At 42.9% G+C, this 19,096-nt stretch overlaps 1 protein-coding gene across 6 annotated transcripts in view; it reads right to left on the bottom strand.

The window, feature by feature from the left end:
• The window catches only part of DYNC1I1 (dynein cytoplasmic 1 intermediate chain 1), a 234,983-nt gene that overhangs the window by 23,387 nt on the left and 192,500 nt on the right, over positions 1-19,096 (bottom strand). For all 6 annotated transcript variants that reach the window (XM_081164604.1, XM_081164609.1, XM_081164605.1 and 3 more), the window contains one exon: positions 9,247-9,387. In XM_081164604.1, the coding sequence (XP_081020730.1) occupies positions 9,247-9,387 (141 nt within the window). The remainder of the gene's footprint in view (positions 1-9,246; positions 9,388-19,096) is intronic.

The raw sequence follows: 19,096 nt of genomic DNA on the forward strand, positions 1-19,096 counted from the left end.
ACTGCCTTTTTATTTCAGACACGCTGCTGATTTTCTTTTCTGTTTCTGCTGTTGCTGTTATGAGTATGCTCTGGTAACCTCTGGGTGAGATTACTGCAACACATTATACGTGGGACTTACTCTGAAGATGGTTCAGAAACCTCAGCTGGTGCAGGATTCAGAGGCCAGGTTGCTCACCGGGGACTAGACAATTGAAGCATATCACACTGATCCTGATACAGTGGTACCTCGGGTTAAGAACTTAATTCGTTCCGGAGGTCCGTTCTTAACCTGAAACTGTTCTTAACCTGAGGTACCACTTTAGCTAATGGGGCCTCCTGCCACCGTCATGCCACTGTCATGCGATTTCTGTTCTCATCCTGAAGCAAAGTTCTGAACCTGAGGTACTATTTCTGGGTTAGTGGAGTCTGTAACCTGAAGTGTCTGTAACCTGAGGTACCACTGTACAACTGCACTGGCTGCCAATGAGTTTCCAGACCTAAATCAAAGTGCTGGTTTTGACCTATAAAGCTTAAAATGACTCAGGACCACAATACCTCAAGGACTGCCTCTCCACATATGAACCAACCCAGATCCTGTGATCATTATTTGAGGCCCTTCTTCATGTGCCTCCTCCACAAAAGGCCTGGAGGGCAGCAACACAAAAACAGGCCTTTTCTGCAGTGGCTCCCGATTTGTGGAATGCTCTCCCCAGAGAAGCTCGCCTGATGCCTTCAACTTTAGGCACCAGGCAAAAACATTTCTCTTCTCCCAGGCCTTTGCCCAATTAAACAATCTATGGCCTTTCAAACTGGGTGGGTGAGGGGTTATTGGTTTTGTTTGTTACTATGTTATTGCAAACCATCCTGTGATCCTCAGATGAAAGACAGTATAGAAATCAACAACAACAGTAATCTATTTCTTATTATTATACTTGTATTTACAGAACTGTTTTGATTTTTATATTGTATATTATGTAATACACTGACATTTGTGTTTTATGTTGCAAACCACCTCATGGTCCTTTGATGGAAAGTATATAAGTTTAATAATAAAAAAATTCCACTAAGCGCACTCAGGGTGTATTTCTGTGAAATTTCATCCCAACCTGTTCTTAAGAAGCTTTTCGGAAAATCACATGAAACTTACTTCTAAGTAAATGTAGTTAGGGAAACAATGTTAATAAGATCATATGAGTCTATCAGGAACAATTAATCCAAAGTATTCTAATCTCTTCAGTCCTACCCCCTCCCAAATGCTTACCATTTAAATTAGAAACGTTTGTATAATTATGAAGCGATTTTAATTCTATATTCATTTCTTCATAAAACACTAAAAGCTTTTGTGTTTTGACAAAGCATTTGTAATTAAAACGTGTAGGGAGGGGAAGCAACCTACATGCAACAATATGTATTAAATGACAGATTTTATCTACGTATATTTGATGTGCTTTAAAAGGAGAAGAAGAATTACGCAGTAACCAAACAGACATTAAAGCTGCTGTCCTATACAGTTACTTGGGAGTAAGCCCCATTGCACATAGGGGAGCTTACTACCAGGTTTTCTGTATGAGTAATCATACGTAGGGTTGGACTGTTAATTTTAATAGGTTTTATTCCTTATTGAGGAAAAGTGATGGGTAAAAATATGCATATTTAGTTAATTTAAAATATATAATCATTCTAGTCCAGGTAGACTAGAAGCAATCTTCAAATATTTTGGATAGGACCCCCAAGAATTCTTGTTTTCTTCTTCTACGTGTTACAGCTCCAAGTCTGACAGAAATGTATAACTGATGAATGCTGAAATATGGAAGCGTTGCATTTGTTCTCCTCTGCCGCTTGCGTTGTTGCATCCATTTGAGGATATAAATCAAACATGGCAAGCTTTTCCTTTGTTAAAGCCAGGAAGCTACGCTGAACCAAATGCAAGCCTTTTATATATTTCACTCCATAGTCCAGCAGTTAGGCTTTAAAAGAGCTATAATCGATGGTGTCACTACCTACCTAACATGTCAATAAAAAACAACAGTCAGAAAAACGTTTCTCTAAATCAGATAAACGTGTTTGTTAGAGATTTGCATTAACCTCAGAGATGAAAAAGAATCATACAAGAAAAAAAGGATGGCTAAATATTTCTAAAACTTTCTCATACTATCCCATAGATTTATCGTTGATGGCACTTGCAAGATAAATGCAAGTTTGGATCCAAATCATTGACTGGCGCTATTTCTGCAAGTTGGAGCTGTGTTGTGTTGTGTTGTGTTGTGTTGTGTTGTGTTGTGTTGTGTTGTGTTGTGTGTGAGAGAGAGAAGAGGACAGGGAATGCACTACTTCCTGAATCTATAACCAACCTTAGGGTGACCCACTAGATATGTGCCCTTATACCTGCTAGGAACATTTTTATTTATTTATTTAGCTTTGAAAATTCCCTTTGCTGTCATAAATGGACCTTTGGTTCCAAACTTGCGAAAAGGAAAAGGGAGCTTTTGTGATACTTTTTTTTTATAAAAAAAAGAACTAAAGCAAAATGAATGCACATCAACATTTTTTGAAAGTTAAGATAAGCAATTATTTCCATAAAACAAGTTTATGAAATAGTGACTAAAACCCTATTCCTAAATATTTCACTAGGGTGACTAGAACCTCGTAGCTGGTTTCATGCAATAGTTTTTTGGGTGTGTCACCCCAAGATTTCAAACTGTGTCCCAAGGGAGAACTCCCCAGCCCTGTCACTGCTTGGAGCTGAGCAGGTGGTGAAGATCTTTATTTCAGCAAGATCTTGCAGAGTCTTACCTGCAATGTATTTTTACGCTCTTGTTCCCTTTTCCATTTTTGTGACTATTTACTGATAGTTTTTGTTGCATCTTAATAGAATGCAAAATCTGGATTGTAAACTGCCTTGGGGATTTTATAAAAAGGTGGGCTATAAATCTTGAAAATAAATAACATTATGAATACAGGAGGCAGCTCAGTACACTGACTGGCAACAGAGATTCCTTCTCCGAGCCCTAACTGCAGGTGCCAGGAACTGGATCAGGGATCTTCTGCATCCAGAGCACTGTGCTGTGGCCTGTCCCGTATTCCCTTTACCATGATTAGTCACATTCCGAAAGCAAGAAGCAACTCCCTCTGGGAGCTCAGCTCACTGGGCCTGCCACTTTGATGATTATATTTGGGGCAGTCAGTCAGATTTGTGGGCTGGCACGTTGTGATCTGCAAGGCCATCCCTTACCCAGCACACCTGTAAAGAGTCACTGTGCATTTTCCTATTGCTAACACTCTGATCTGCAAGTCAGCGATGGCACAGTATTTGGCCGCTGACCTGCTAAACAGTCTGATCCCAAACACATTGGTAAAAAGCAAGCTCATTCTAAAACATTTAGCAGTCCTGCAGAAGCCTGCCAAACTGTCTCAATTCGGAGCCCACATTCTAGACCCAGTCTTTTCAGCAAAACAACTTCTGTGGGTTTAGGATAGCAACCTAAATCAGATTTAAGCACTTCCGTTCAAACTGGATCGTGGAGAAGAGGATAACATTTCAAGACTTTTTATTTTTGCAAACACCTAATTTCATTCTAATCTACTAACGATCCAATCCGATAGTTCAGTTACGTCTTAAGAAAAATGGGTTACGATTCAAATGAAAGCACTTATTCCTTTGCTCTCAACAGGAGTGATTTAAGCAAATGCTTATCAGTGCCACTGAAATCAAAAGGCTTAGCTTGGGCTGGACTGCATGGCTCGATACTTCTGGAGAAACAAAATCATCATCATTAGTATTCTTTATTAAAGTTCTGAATTGCCAGGCAAAGGATCAAACGAACCATCGCTTTCAGTTGCTAAAGAGTTTTCTTCTTGGCTGATACGGTAGGTCTCTGATTGCTTTTTCCTGGCTTGGTGCTGAATTTATTCCTGCTGATGTCCAGAGGAAAGGGGAATGGAAAGTTTATCTGCCTAGCACAGATTTAAAGGTCCAAATTAAACAAATAAGAGCAAAGTGAATCCTGCTCGCAGCCCCACATGCTTTAACAGCATTGATCACAGTGCAATTTCCATGTCAATAACAACAGGGAAGATTTGCAACAGCCTTGATGGGGGGGGAAATAAAGTATTTTCCAGCCTGCTTTTTGAGAAAATGGACTTTTCTCTTAACAGTCTTATGGCATTGATAGTAAGGGCTCTTAATGGTAACACCTGTAGGGATCTGCTCCTCTTTGCTCCTTCCCCCAAAAGAAAAAGCTGGAGAGAAAACCCCTCCCTAGACATCCTCCTTCAGCTGCTGGCTTTATAATTAAGGCGGCTCTGCAGCTTCCTGCTCGGAGCACTTCAAAAGACCTCGAGTCTCCACTTGACAATCCAGTTTTCAGTATTCGTCCCTCCTTACCTGTCTAAGGTGATTTACGGCAACGAGCAGTAAAAATGTGCGTTTTCTTCTCACTGAAATGTATATTAAGGCCATACGAAAGAAGGAATTAACCACACGCACAAAAGTAGAAGAAAATACTGGCAGTTATTACTTTTGCCTTGGTAACTTGGTTGGTTTCTTGACTACAGCCCCGATCCACGAGTATATAAATCCACTACCTTCTTGAGTCTTTTACATACAACTGATGAATTAAGCTCTGTCTCGCCTTAAAAGCTCCTGCCTGAAGCCTCTGTGGCGCCAGAGCACTTTCTGGATTTTCTGCTCTTGCAGACTAACGTAGCTATTTTTCTGCAATTAGGAAACTTAAAATTTATTATCACGATTATTCGTTTCTATAGTGTTTTAAGCTCACAAACCGCTTTACAAGCCTCGTTTCTTTCATCCGCACTGCCTTATGGTTATCTTATAATTCTGATAGGATTTGAACTGCACGTTTGCTGGACAGCCTTCTACAAAATATATTTGCAGCTTGCATGATGCAATGGTTTTTCATGTTCCATTCTCAGTGGTGGCATTTAGAACGTTCAATCACAAGACCGTTCTCGCAGGGCGGGGGTGGGGGGAAGGATTACAAAGGAAAAGTTCAAGGGACAATTTCTGTAAAATCTGAATTAGGCGCAGTTATTTCACAACTGGAAATTAGGCAAAACTGCAGGCTGCTTGAATTCATACAAAAATGGCATGAGACAAAATTGTAAGAGAACAAAAAAAAGCAGCAGCCGCTATGGTAAGAGATATTGATTTTCATGTACAGAATATATTTTCTCACAAAGCTTTCTGACTTCAACATTTCACTGATGCTAAACAGGGCAACAGAGTTTTCTCTGTATGGTTCCTATTTTTAAATTTCTCCCCAATACTGGTATGGAAATCTTATGTTTGAAGGCTTTAATTGCATGTGAAGCTTTGCAATTGTGTGTGTTTGGGCCAGGAGCAGAATATATATCCTGCAGGGAAGAATGAATGGTGCGAGGAGGGGGAAAGAGAGACAGAATTTATTTATTTATTTAGTAAATTGATAGCCCACTTCTCAGTTTAAAAAGAACATTTTCACAGCAGAATACAATAAAGCACGCAAAGAAACCCTGTTTATAAAATGATATTATACTAATATTATACAAATAAAACCAACAAACAATAATTAAAACCCATACCAATTTGATTAAACAAAATTGCATTGTGAACGACAACATTATGATTGACACACCTGATATATGTGCTATTGACCAGAATATCTCAAAAAAAAATTTTTTGTAATTTTCTGGGCAGAATGTCATCTTCAAAATAAAGGCAATATGGACACACCTTAAAATGACAAAATATCTGCCACATCTCCTAGCATCTGCAGGCAGATAGGCTAGGAAAATACTGACTTAGACCTGATCTATGCAATCAGGACAAAAAGGAGCAGAATGGGTTGTATCACTTCAGTTTGGGGGATGCTGGTTAGTATTATTATTATTATTATTATTATTATTATTATTATTATTATTATTATTATTACTATTCCCTTCAATGAAAAAGCTAGCAAATCAAGGAGAAGGTCTGTCTGCTCCCTGTGTGCTGGTATTGCACTCTGCAGGTAGCTTTTGATGCTGTTGTTTTACATACTGGAGCACTGAATAAACGTTTATTCTATGTCCGCTCTACTGCCTTACAAACTCCTTTCTTTCTCCTCCTGATGAGTTGGTAGACCAGGCCCTTACAGGACAGCAGTTTGAGGGAGGCAAATTATAAATGTATCAAAGAAGCCTAGTGCACTCTGAAAGTGTTTTAAGCACTCCATTCAAATTAGGAAACTCAAAAACGATAAAACACTCAACAACACCCCCCCCAAAAAAACCAGCAAGAAAGACTTAATAAAATCACTCAGAAATATACCCAAGAGTTTAATGCAGCTGCTTCTTAATTAATAATCTTCTTTTATCAGTACTTACTTTCACAAATTTGTTTGTATTATATACTTACTAGTATGAAAATAAGGCAAGGGGCACTTTGTAAAATCTGGACTTCTCTAGTGGTTATTTTCTATTCTAATGATGTTTATTATTCACTTATGCAGTTTCATCTCATCTTTCCTCCAAGGATCTGAGGGCCGCCTATATTGTTCTTCCCTGGCATTCCTTTTATTCTCCCACCAGCCCTGCAAGGCTGCAAGTGTGACTGGCCCATGGCTTTTGGGCAAGGATTTGAACGCAGACCTTTCTGGTTCTAGCCACTCCAGCACCCCGGTCAAAGGAAGATCATCCAGCCCTTGTTACTGTACCTCCTCAAGAATGCTGAAGATTTAAGACACATTCATCAAATTTCAGGGTCAGTTATCTTCTAAATGAAGCACCACACTTATCTAGGAGTAAGTCCCATTGAACTCAAGGGAACCTATTTTCAAGTAAACGATCAATAGGATCAGGCTGTATGTGTGCTTAGGAATATAGCAACATACCCCAAATGCTGCATAGATGTTTGTGCAGAAGGAGGTATTGCTAATTTCAGAGCTTAATCTCAAGTAAGTGTACAAAGATTTAATGGCCTTAAAGCCCAATCTTATGCAAGTTTAACCAGAAGTTAAGTCCCACTGAATTCAATGGGGTTTACTCCCAGGTAAATATGGAAGAGGCAACTGCAGCACTACGTACCGGCAGGTGGCTGTCCAGCGTCTGCTTAAGTACTTTCAACAAAGGAGAGTCCAACATCTCTTCAAGGCAGCCTGTTCCGCTGACAAACAGGTCTTGCCTTTAGCAATTTCCTCCTAAATTCTCACCAAAATCTGCTTCCCTGCAGGTTCCAAGGGCTTGCGGGACAGCTGTAACCTACCCCCCCTCAGGCCTTGTACACACCATACATTTTAAAGCGGCACGTCTTTCCCCAAAAAATCTTAAGAACTGTAGTTTACCCCTCTCAGAGCTACAACTCCCAGCACCCACACAAACTACAGGTCCCAGGATTCTTGGCTGAGCTGGCAGAAGCGTTTGAAATGTATGCTGCATATACAGTCCTAGAGGGGGGGGGGAGACATTCACAAAAGGAGAAATAATGAAGAGCTGCTGCAAGCCAGGAAGAAGGCTGGACCTGTGACTCAGGACAGATTTATTTATTATTATTTATTCCACACCATACATTTAAAGCACATTCCACCCTCGTTGAAAGCATGCGATTTCACCCAAATAATTCTGGGAACTGTAGTTCCTCCACAGAGCCAAGCACCCTGGACAAACTACAGTTCCCGGGATTCTTTGAGGTAAGTCAGGTGTTTAAAATGTGCACTGAATGTGCTTTAAATGTAAGGTGCAGGTCTGTGGCTAGGCTTCCCTTTTTGTCCTTCTTGGCAACGTGAGAAAGCGCAACTTGTGCAACTCCTCTGCAACATGTGGTGCAGAGTTTCAGAGGCATGTGAAACTTCCAAAACCTGCCACCACTAGGACAGGAGGGGGGGAGGGGGAGATGCTCTAAATTCCTCACAGGGCATGCAGAAGAAAACAAATAAATGGGGGGGGGGGCAGAAGTGCAGGTGAATAAATCAGCCCCGACACACCCAATCTTTTTGAAAAGGTGAATCAACTCTGCACAAGAGAAGGAAGGAATCTGTGCCATGCCTTTAATCTGGGGCAGAAGGCTTTGGGATGAATGTGCTAAGATGCCACGTTTGATTTAGAGCCCCTGGGCAAAGACACAGCCTCCCTCGCCTTCCTTACAGGGCTTAGCTTAATGTTAGGGTGGTGCCAGCGATGAACCAAGACAATAGGGATCACAAATTAACAACAACAATAGTTTTTGCACAAAGCAAGTTACAAGCTTGTCTCTTGCTTGAACGTAAGAGCATACGAGGAGCCAGGATCAGACCATTGGCCCATCTAGTCTAGCATCCTGTCCTCCCAGTGGCCGACTAGGTGCTTGCGGGAAACCCTCAAGCACCACAAGAGAACTCTCCCTCCTCGAGATCTCTGTAGCAACTGGTTTTTCAGAAGTATTACTGCCTCCAACCGCCTTCTCAGGCATGGCCAAACTCGGCCCTCCAGATGTTTTGGGACTACAACTCCCATCATCCCTGACCACTGTTAGCTAGGGATGATGGGAGTTGTAGTCCCAAAACATCTGGAGGGCCAAGTTTGGCCATGCCTGCTCAATGTCTATGTTCATCCTACCAGAGAGGTCGTCCCCCCCCCCCATAGTAACATTCTGGTGGGTTTCATATTCCCCTAGAGTTGTCGCCAAGAAAGAGTATGAGTGAAGGATGAAGTGGTGCTTACAGGGTATGCCTGCGGCCTGCCAGATGTTGCTAGCCTGAGCACCGGCCATGCTAGCCGGGGTTGACGGAAGTTAGAGTCCAACAACCAAAGAAGGGCAGCGCCTTGTCTCCCACTGGGAGGATCAAGAAGCCTACAAATCATCATGGGAGGCAGAAGTTGGAAGGAGCAAGCAGGTAGGAGGATCCTGGGTGTAACCACACCCCACCAATTTAAAGCACACCCGAAGAAGCCTGGGAACTGCAGTTTCCCTGCACAGCACGCTACAATTCCCAGCATCCTGAAACTGTAGTTCCCGGGGATTCTTGGGGGGAAGTCGTGTGCATTAAACGTGCTGTGGACTTGCCCTTTGTCTCTGGCCAAAGGAGGAGGGGGACACCACCAGGCAGGTCTGGTGGCACCCAGAAAAGGACCCTTGGAAACTGATGAAATTAGCAAGCACAGAATTTGGGGTGGAAGCCTGTTTCTAACGAAGGTGGTTTCTTCTCCTTCCCTCCCAATTTGAAGAGAAGGGGTAAGATGAAATAATAATAATAATAATGGCAACCCAGCAGAAAATGTCAGCTCCCAGGCCCCGATCCTTCTCCCTCCTCACCTCTGTGTCATTATTCAGGTTCCAGAGATCCAAGCGGCCCATCCCATCCACGCAGGCAAAGAGCGCGGGATGCACTGGTGACCACATGACATCGTAGACATAGTCGGCATTGTCTTCAAAGGAGTAGAGCGGCTTGTTGTGCTGGAAGGGAGAGAGAAGCAGAGGGGAAGCATGAAGACTTCGTGGCGCTACTGCTGCCTCGGGCTGTCTGGCGAGTCTAATTAAAAACTTTGCACATTCAACCAAGTGTCATAAAACTTCCCGCAGATGAAAGGTCCCGGGACGGAGAAGGTGGGGCTGCTGCTGCCGCTGCTGCGCTCTAATGGGGGGGGCGACCACTGTCCAGTGGGTAGGATTGCAAAGTGGGGGTGTTCGTGTAGATGCGGGGGGGGACGTGCGGGGGAGGAGGCGGGTGGAAGGAAGGGAGAGTTTGGATTTCGGCGAGGAGAGAGAAGGGATTGCGCAAGACATTCCACGCGCAGGTAAAAGGGAGCTCGCAAGCGGCCCATTCAAGGGGAGGGAGGGAGATGCTGCCTGTTGCTCGCGCCAAGGCATCGCCTTCGTACGCTGCTGCCCTGATAAGGGATCGGGAGATTCCCGGAGAGGAGTGGCAAGGGAAGACGAAGACTGCCACCTAGCGGCTGCCGCGAGGATGCGGCAGGCGCGAGCCACAGAGGCGCTTCGGCGGCGGGAGCGGAATAACTCAAGAATGCAGACTTGGGGGAGGCCTGCGGAGATTTCCTTATTCCCGTCTGCACTGCGCTCATTTGGGCGCACTGTGCTTTTAACGGAGGGATGATCTGCTGCTGCTATCGGACTTGCTGTTTAGAATTTGTTTATTGTTTTCCTTTAAAACCTGTCTTTTCAAAAGGGTGGAGCGTTTTTGTTTTTTACTCTGAAGAGCAAGCCAGAAGTCCATTAAATGATACATATGTATAACACGCACGATATATTTTGAAAAGTCGCTCACTCGCTATGCATTTTTAAAAATATGTCGTAACCAAATTTTGCATGGTCACTGAGCGAAGGAAACGGGTTTTCGCCGACGTTTGGATACAACCAGATGCCATTTTGAATCAGGATGGTGGACTGAACATTTCAGAATGGCACTGATTTTAACCAAATTGTGCATGGAGGTTCCTGAGATTAAGCAGCAGGTTTATGCCTAGGGTTTAACTACTTATTTCAAAATACTGATTTTTGTTTGTTTGTTTGTTTCTAAGCATTCCTAGGCAATACTGGTTCAAGGCTGCTTTATTAAATAAGGCTGTTATATTAAATAAAAGGTTAGAGAGGTACCTGCTGCCTTAGTCCAAAGTGCAAAGGTTACTTCCATGTCTGCACTTAGGGCTAAATGTTTATGAACTGACACAACAGGCCAGTGGTATTGTTGCTGTTGTTGTTGTTGTTGTTACTATTATTATTGTTATTGGTATTTCACTTTTCTATTCAAATGCAGGGAGCTCATGGTCACAGTGGCCCTTTCGCGGAACTAAGCAAAAAACTGCCCCTTGAAATGTTACAGATACGACTTCCACATCTGCAGAATGTATTTATTTAGGCAATTAGTATTCCACTCCATATTTCAAAGAAACTTCTGAGTGGTTTACAACATCCTAAAAATATCACAAACAAAAACCAAAACAAAAACCCACGTTTTAAAGCAGCACAAAACAATTCCATAGGACATAATGGTTTTGTTTTCGTTTTTTAAAGGAAGCATGAACTTAACAACTTACATATGAGGACCATAATAATTACTACTAGCAGATCCAAAATACAGAAATGGAAGACGGGCAACCAGTCCCACTCACCAGTGTATTTATAGGTAGCGGTAGGACTTTCACTTCTGCTGCTATCTCTTTAACTTAAGCTCACACCAGAACTGACTGCACACGCCCCTGCCCTGGAGCTCCCTGCTGTCACTGGGGTACACCCACAAGCTCTCCTGCCCCCTGGGAAAAGGTAGTGTTTAAGCAGCTCCCACGGTCAGTTCCCACATGTCAATTTTCATATGCACTCATATGAGGCACTTTTTTTAAAAGAAAAGATGGCTGCTGTTCTGATCAGGGAGGAAGGGCTGTAATTCACTAAAAGAGCATCTGATTTGCATGCAGAAGGTCCCATGTCCACCCAGGTATGGCTGGGAGAGAGCGCTGCCTGAAACCCCAGAAAGCAGCTGCCTGGTCATTGTGGATAATACTGAACCACATGGACAGCTTCCTATGTTCCTGAAGGCTTCTCAACAGGGGCACCAGGATATTTCCTTCTGCAAGCATCCCTTGGCAAGTCAATCACTCATCTTCCTCCTGATAATGTATCTCAGGATGGGAGAAAAATACTATATGAGCCCAGCCACAGCTTCTCTGCCAAACACACACATCTTTTCACTATGCATTAGAATTTAGCTATCAGGCGGCATGCTCTGGTGCCACATTTCCCTGCTAAACTGCATTCTCTGGCTCATCAAGTTACTTCTGCTCTTTTCTTTTTCTTTCTTTTTCTCTCCCCAGGGCTTCTCTTCACTTTTTTTCTTGAGGACAAGGTGATCTGTAGTTTCTGGATATTCTGAAAGCCAGTTCTCCCTCCCCCTCCCCCGTGTTTAAGACTTGAGTTTGAAGCAAGGAGGTGGCAAGGTTCAGAGAGCACAGCTGCGCTAAGAGAGCGTGGTGCTGTTGCTTGACTCTTAAGTGCCTACGCGTCATTTCATTTCACAACAGACTGGAAGTTTGAAGCAAGTTTTTTTTTTTTTTTAAAGTACACCGGGTTCGTAACATGTAATTGGGTGTTATGAATTATTCATCACATTCTGGCTCGTCTTAAGTCTGATTTCTGAATAATGGCTTTGCTAATCCCAGATCAATTAGTGTGAAATGAAATTTAAATGATAATGAAAACCCCAGAGATAAAAGAAAATTAAATATTCTCATGGCTTGTGACAGAAATCTAAACAATGGGATTTCTACATGTGTGCCTATGTATGTGTATTTGTATATAACATAATTTGCATGTACTGTATACAGACAAACACAGTAGACACACACACACACACACACACACACACACACACCTCTCTCACACATACACATGCACACCCCAGTCTATATCACCCCCTGTGGGGTTTAATATCTCTTTACAAGAAAATCATGATAAAGATCATACAAAGATAATTGTTTTTTTAAAAACCAATTGACTGCAACTTTAGTTTGCAAAGGGCAGCCAATCTTCCAGTCATTCTTGACTGCATTAGGTATCCTTATGAGTTATACAGGAAGATTCATAGCTCTGTGGTAGAACATCTGCTGGGCATGCAGAAGGCGCAGGTTCAACCCTTGGGATCTCAATTTAAGGTGAGTAAGGGAGGGACATGACTGAGCTGAGGTGTGGAGAAAATGGATATAGAACACTAGAACTCAGGGGCATGCTGTGAAGCTGAACGTTGAAAGATTCAGGACAGACACAAAAAAGGCACTTCTTCATAATACATAGTTGAGCTATGGCATTTCCTCTCAACAAGAAGTAGTGATGGCCGCTCATCTGGATGGCTTTAAAAGTAGATTAGACTGATTTTCACAGAAGGTCAGTGGCTACTAGGCACAACGTCTATGTCCTAAACCCAGTACGCCTCTGAATACGAGTTGCTGGGAGTTACAATTGCAGTAAGGGCTGTCGCACTCAAGATTCCCCTTGCAGGCTTCCCATAGATATTTGGCTGGCCATTGAGAGAAGAGAATGCCGGACTATGATGAGCCTTTGGCTTGATCCAGCGGGGCTCTTGTTACGTGTGTCATATGAAGTTCATAAAGGATGAGCTTTGAGTCCATGAAGAATGTCTTCTGAAGGGGTCAAAATTTCCCTTTGAAGATTGTTTGTGTGGGGGGGGGGGGTTCTGAAAGGAAAAAGTGAGCATTTTACTCAGGCATCCATAAGGTAAAGGGACCCCTGACCATTAGGGCCAGTCGTGACCGACCCTGGGGTTGCGGCGCTCATCTCGCTTTATTGGCCGAGGGAGCCGGCCTACAGCTTCCGGGTCATGTGGCCAGCATGACTAAGCCGCTTCTGGCGAACCAGAGCAGTGCACAGAAACACCGTTTACCTTCCCTCCGGAGCAGTACCTATTTATCTACTTGCGCTTTGACATACTTTCGAACTGCTAGGTTGGCAGGAGCAGGGACCGAGCAACAGGAGCTCACCCCGTCGTGGAGATTCGAACCTTCTGATTGGCAAATCCTAGGCTCTGTGGTTTAACCCACAGCACCACCCGCGTCCCCACAAAACATCTCAGGAGAAGTAGCATTTAAGAGGACTTGGTTTTAACTAGGGATGGGGAAACTTTGGCCCTCCAGATGTTGATGGACTGCAGCTCCCATCCTCTCCCTGACCACTGTTTATGGTGGCTGCATCCACTGAGAGGAGGAGTCCAACATAATCTGGAGGCCCACTAACCTTGGTAAAAACCAACACTGATCACTGATTTCTACTGCATGCAAGTACTGCATATGTGCACAGAAATTCACAAAACTGGCCTTAGACCCAGTAAAGGTTTGGCAAAGTCACAAACACACACGCCGCATGTTAATCATGTCTAGGTTTCCACCAGCTCCTTGATCAACCCCCGATTGCGGCACCCACCTCCTTTCCATCACAAAGAATAGCTTGGGTATATAGAAATATGACAATAAGTATAACTGTATCTAGGGCTAAAGTCCCGGCTGGTTCCCCGGCGTAGCTGCATGAATGATCTTCCTTAATCCAGGAGGCGCCACACATTAAGAACCTCACTGCTTAGAGGAAGGCATGTGGACATGTTTACAGGTTTTAACTAGCATTTAGCTGCTTAAAAGCTACAATGAAATCTATCAGCTTTGCTTGTTTCATGAAAGAGGTATTTCACACTCTTGGAATGGCGGAAGCAGGCTCTCCACGAAGGTGCATCTCGCAACGGTGTCTCCAACTCATAAGAGCCATCTGATCAGAGGTCCTTCACCCAGCGGAGAGCCACCCAGCAGAAATCAAATTTGAACCCAGTCAGGAAAAGAGCCTTTATGCTTGTGGAGTTACTGCTACCATTTTAAAACTACTTTACATTGGAATTTTTCTCTTTTTTAAAAAATATTTTTATTAAGTTTTCCATTTTAACAATCCAATCAGATCACATTAAATATTCCAAATTATACAAATACATATCATATAGTCGAAATATTTTGCCAAATTATAAATTTTTGTCAGGGCTTCCCATGCTTCAAGTTCAGTGGGGTCCAATCATCTTATGTTTCTACTGCCTTGAGTTTCCAATAGTTCCTTCTTTAAATCTTCCTGTTGTTATCCTTCCAATTGTTCTCATCCCAGGAATAGTTCTGCGAGGCAGCTGAGATCTCTTAACAAACAACTGTCCGTATCCAGAACAAACAGCCTCCAGAATATTTTGAGAGAATCCATGGAAATCAACCAGTTTTCACCTGGTTCAAATCTGCAGTTGCACATGGCCTACACATTTGCATCCATTTTATACCAGTTTCACAACCCTGGCTTTCCACAAGTACTTATTTGGTAGTTTGGTGAGGATGTTGAGATTCTCTGATAGAGATCGCTTCTCTGCCCACCTGCCCCGGACTATATTTCCCTGGGGTTTCTTGAGGAAATGGAACATCTTTCATACCACATTCAATCTGTGGTGTAGATATGCCCTTAAACTTTACAACAGCACTGTTTGTTGGGGGCCAGGCTACAGCTTTCAGGCGGCAGGAAGGGAACACCTGCCTGTTAAGATGCAGACACAAGGAATGGTGCTGAAGGTTGATCCCAGTCTTCAAGGCATGCTCTTCAGAGTTGCTTCTCTTGGCTTCAGTTAAGGTAAAGAATTGTGGCTGCTCTCTCTGCAACAGCTGTCACCAGCCCGGTGCTCTCCAGATGTTGTGGATGACAACGTTCAACTTGGGACTGATAGGTGTTGTAGTCCAAAACATCTGGCTGATGAAGGCTGCTCTACAATATCCAAAGAGCATGTCATGTTTTGGTTTATGCAAAAAGCAAATGTAGCAATGTTGGTCTGCAAGACAAAAATCCACAAACTTTTAGAAATACCTTTATTAGGCCACTTTGTTGTTCCAATAAATAACGAAGTGCAGGACTCATTAATCCCATATTCGTTATTGGGAGAGACATAGCAGGAATACACGTCGGATCAAAAAGCTTTGTTCATAGTTATAACAGAGTTCGCTTTTCTATTCTATAGCGGTTTCACTATTATATAGCACATGTTGAAAGTTATGTCTGGAAAAAATCTAGTTACGGCTGGAGAACCGTATGTCATTTTTATGATCATCCTGTACTGTTTTTAATAGTATTTTATCTCTTTTGTAAATCTTGTTGTACACCAGACTGGGATTTTGTATGAGGGGCAGTCTATATGTATTTTTAACTAAATGAATAATTTATAAAATTCATTTTTTTTATTTAAAAAGTCATACTCTTAATGTTCTAGCTATGGCTTAAAATGTATTTATTAACTAGAACAATAATTCACATGCATTGCTAATATATACCAATATCTTATGATTTTTTATTTATAGCTAGTAAAGGTAAAGGGACCCCTGACCATTAGGTCCACTCGCAGCCAACTCTAGGGTTGCGGCACTCATCTCGCTTTACTGGACGAGGGAGCCGGCATACAGCTTCTGGGTCATGTGGCCAGCATGACTAAGCCGCTTCTGGCGAACCAGAGCAGTGCACGGAAACGCAGTTTACCTTCCTGCAGGAGCAGTGCCTATTTCTCTACTGGTGCTTTTGAACTGCTAGGTTGGCAGGAGCAGGGACTGAGCAACGGGAGCTCACCCCATCACGGGTATTCAAACCGCCGACCTTCTGATCGGCAAGCCCTAGGCTCTGTGGTTTAATCCACAGCGCCACCCGTGTCCGATTTATAGCTGGATAAATAAATAAATAATAAAAAGTAATCCTTTTTTATTTTTTTTAAAAAAACTTTATTAGGCCAAATAAAATGTCACAAAAGCATGAGCAAGTTTTCAAGTTATCCAGAACTTAACCATGTTCATTCATTTCCATGCACTCTGAGTTAGCTGAATACTACCTCTACTCTCTCGGAGGTATTCATGGGATCACAGCTTTAGTTTGTACTCTTATGCACCAGGCTATCTCACCAAATGTAGGCAGGTCACATCCACACCACTTGAACAGTCATGGCTTCACCCAAAGAATTCTGGGAACAGTAGTTTGTTAATGGTGCTGAGAGCAGGACCGCCCCCACACACAGAGCTACAAATCCCAGCATCCAAAGCAAACTGCAGTTCCCAGGATTTGGGGGGGGGGGGATGCCATGGCTTTTAAAGTGGTGTAGGTGTCTTTTAAATATATGGCGTTGGTGTGGCCCAGGGCTTTCTTCATAATGCCCAGGAACATTTCTTTTCTCTCTCTCTCTCATCTCACCACTCATTCACTTGGGTAGCATCCATCCATAGGTAACGCAAAAGCTTGCTCACTATTTTGTGACATTTTCATTGGCTGTACTGTTGCTTTTGGATCTGCCTCCTGGACAGCAACAGAAACAGACTAACGTGATTATTTGCCATTTTTGAAGATGACGTACACCTTCCTTTTTCGACATGGGCTCCCCTCAAAAGAGAACCCCATGATCATCTCCATTCCACACGAAGTGTTACTTTGTGTTTTGGTTCATTCCTCTCCTTTGTGGGCTTGAGCTCAAGATCGGGTCACAATTTGTAAAGTAAGATCGCCGCGTTTCTAAATCGCTTCTCCTGCTCCAGTGCTGCTGTGAAGTCCCGGCCGCTTTGCTTAATTGATTTCTATGCCAAGGATTTAAAAAATGTGCCATGCTTTTGCATGAGCATGTGGAAGCTATTACAAGAGGAGAATAAAAAGGGGGCAAGAGTGAAGGGTTCCAAGAGCAGACTAAGTCTGGAGATAACATGATGATTAGGCTTTGTGGTTTCTTTTAAAGTCAGGGCATCATAGCTGCGTTCATAGGAAGGAACCAATGAAAAAGAACTTGGGTCACTGGCGCAGGAGATTTACTGTGCAATCCTAGGCATGCTTACTCAGAAGTAAGTGTCAGTGTCTGGGCAGCTGCTGGTACATAAAAAGACCTGGCAAGCTGGCACATTGTTCTAATTTGCATAAAATCTGTATATGCTTAGTTGTTTGTATATATGCACATTCAGGCCATGTTTCAGTGATGAAAAAAACCTGACTCTAACTGGCAGGACTTATTCTGAACTATGAGTGTCAACAGTCTTTTCTGGGTCTAGTGCACAGTCTGTTAGGAAGAACTGCTTTTTATGTGCACAATACAAATAAAATAAGTCTTACACAAGAGCTAAAACCCCCATACATTTTTCCTTATCCACCCCATCCAACAATTGTATGTACTTGCAAGTTCCCCAGCACCAATCAATACCATCCACACATGATAAGCATAACACCACAGATCAACATAACCTGTGCCGCAACTGGAAAGCAGGAAAATGTTCTATGCGCAGAGCAGATAACGCAAGAAAGTTAGTTAAGCCACACACTGTGTTGTGCATTTCATCATCAAGATATGAAGCATGTCTGTCTTCAAGGAGTCCCAAGCAGTGGTTTCTCCTGGTGCCCATTTCAGCCTTCTCACAACAACACTATGATCACAGTGCTTATGGGGAATAGTAGTAGTATAAAGAAATCTTAAGGGGGAAAACCAAAGCAGGCAAAGTTGGCTGGAGAGATGTTTTTCTCCCTTTCCCATAATGCTAAAGCCTGGACTCATCCAATGAAGATGCAAGGTAGACAAAAGGAATCACTATTTTGCCCAGTGCCAAGTTAAACTATGGGATTTTCTGCCAAAACATGTAGTGATGCCCATCAACCTGGATGGTTTTAAAAGTGTCTATTAGCCATGATGATTGTGTACTACCTCCAGTCCAGTATGCCTCTAATACTAGTTCTTTGCTTTAATATGCAACCTTCTTAGAGCCAGGACTCACCTTTAAGCTTCATCTATTACACAGAAGCTACTTTTAGTTATTTACTGTATCCAATCTCTCTTCCCCTTTAGTTCCTTCCTTCCTTTTTTAAAACCCTTCACAGCAAGAGCAAAAAGAAAATGGCAGTGGTAATGTTAGCATGATCCACCTTAAGTCAGAGCATGACGCAGACATGGGACACAGCTAGAGGAAGAGTGGAAGAAGATGGGAAGATGCCATATGCTGAATCAGATTGTTGACCTGACTATGCTGATTATCAGTGGGTCTCCAGGGTTGCAGACAGGGGTCTCTCAAATCCATACCTAGAATGCCAAAGATTGAACCTGGGACCTTCTGCAAGCAAAGCAGATGCTCCACCAATCATTCCCATCAGTTGGAATCATAGAGGTGGAAGGGACCACAAGAGTAATCTACTGTAGTCCTACCCCCTGCAATGCAGAAATCTTTTGGCTTGAACCCACGACCCTAAGATTAAGAGTCTCAAGCTCTACCGACTGAGCTATCCAAACGCCAATGCAATATACAAGTGGTAAATATACACATTTAATGTGCATCTGACAACCATGCAAGATGCATAAGAAGAGCAAGTTCGGTATAGTGGATAAAGTATTGGGCTTGAACGAGAGCCCTGGGTTCAAATTTCCATTCAGCTGTGAAGCTCACTGCCTGACCTGGGGGTCATTAACTCTTTTTCAGCCTGCCTGCCTCCCAGGATGTTGCGAGGGCAAAATGGCAATAGAATAAAATGGATCCCATTCTGAACTCCTTAAGGAAGGCATAGGAATGTGATAAGTGATAAATGGCTTAAACCTCACCTATGAAAATGCTTAACACCGAGAGAGAAGGGGGGA

The sequence above is a fragment of the Podarcis bocagei genome (assembly GCF_964188305.1).
Source record: "Podarcis bocagei genome assembly, chromosome: 12".
In the NCBI taxonomy this organism is placed as follows: Eukaryota; Metazoa; Chordata; class Lepidosauria; order Squamata; family Lacertidae; genus Podarcis; species Podarcis bocagei.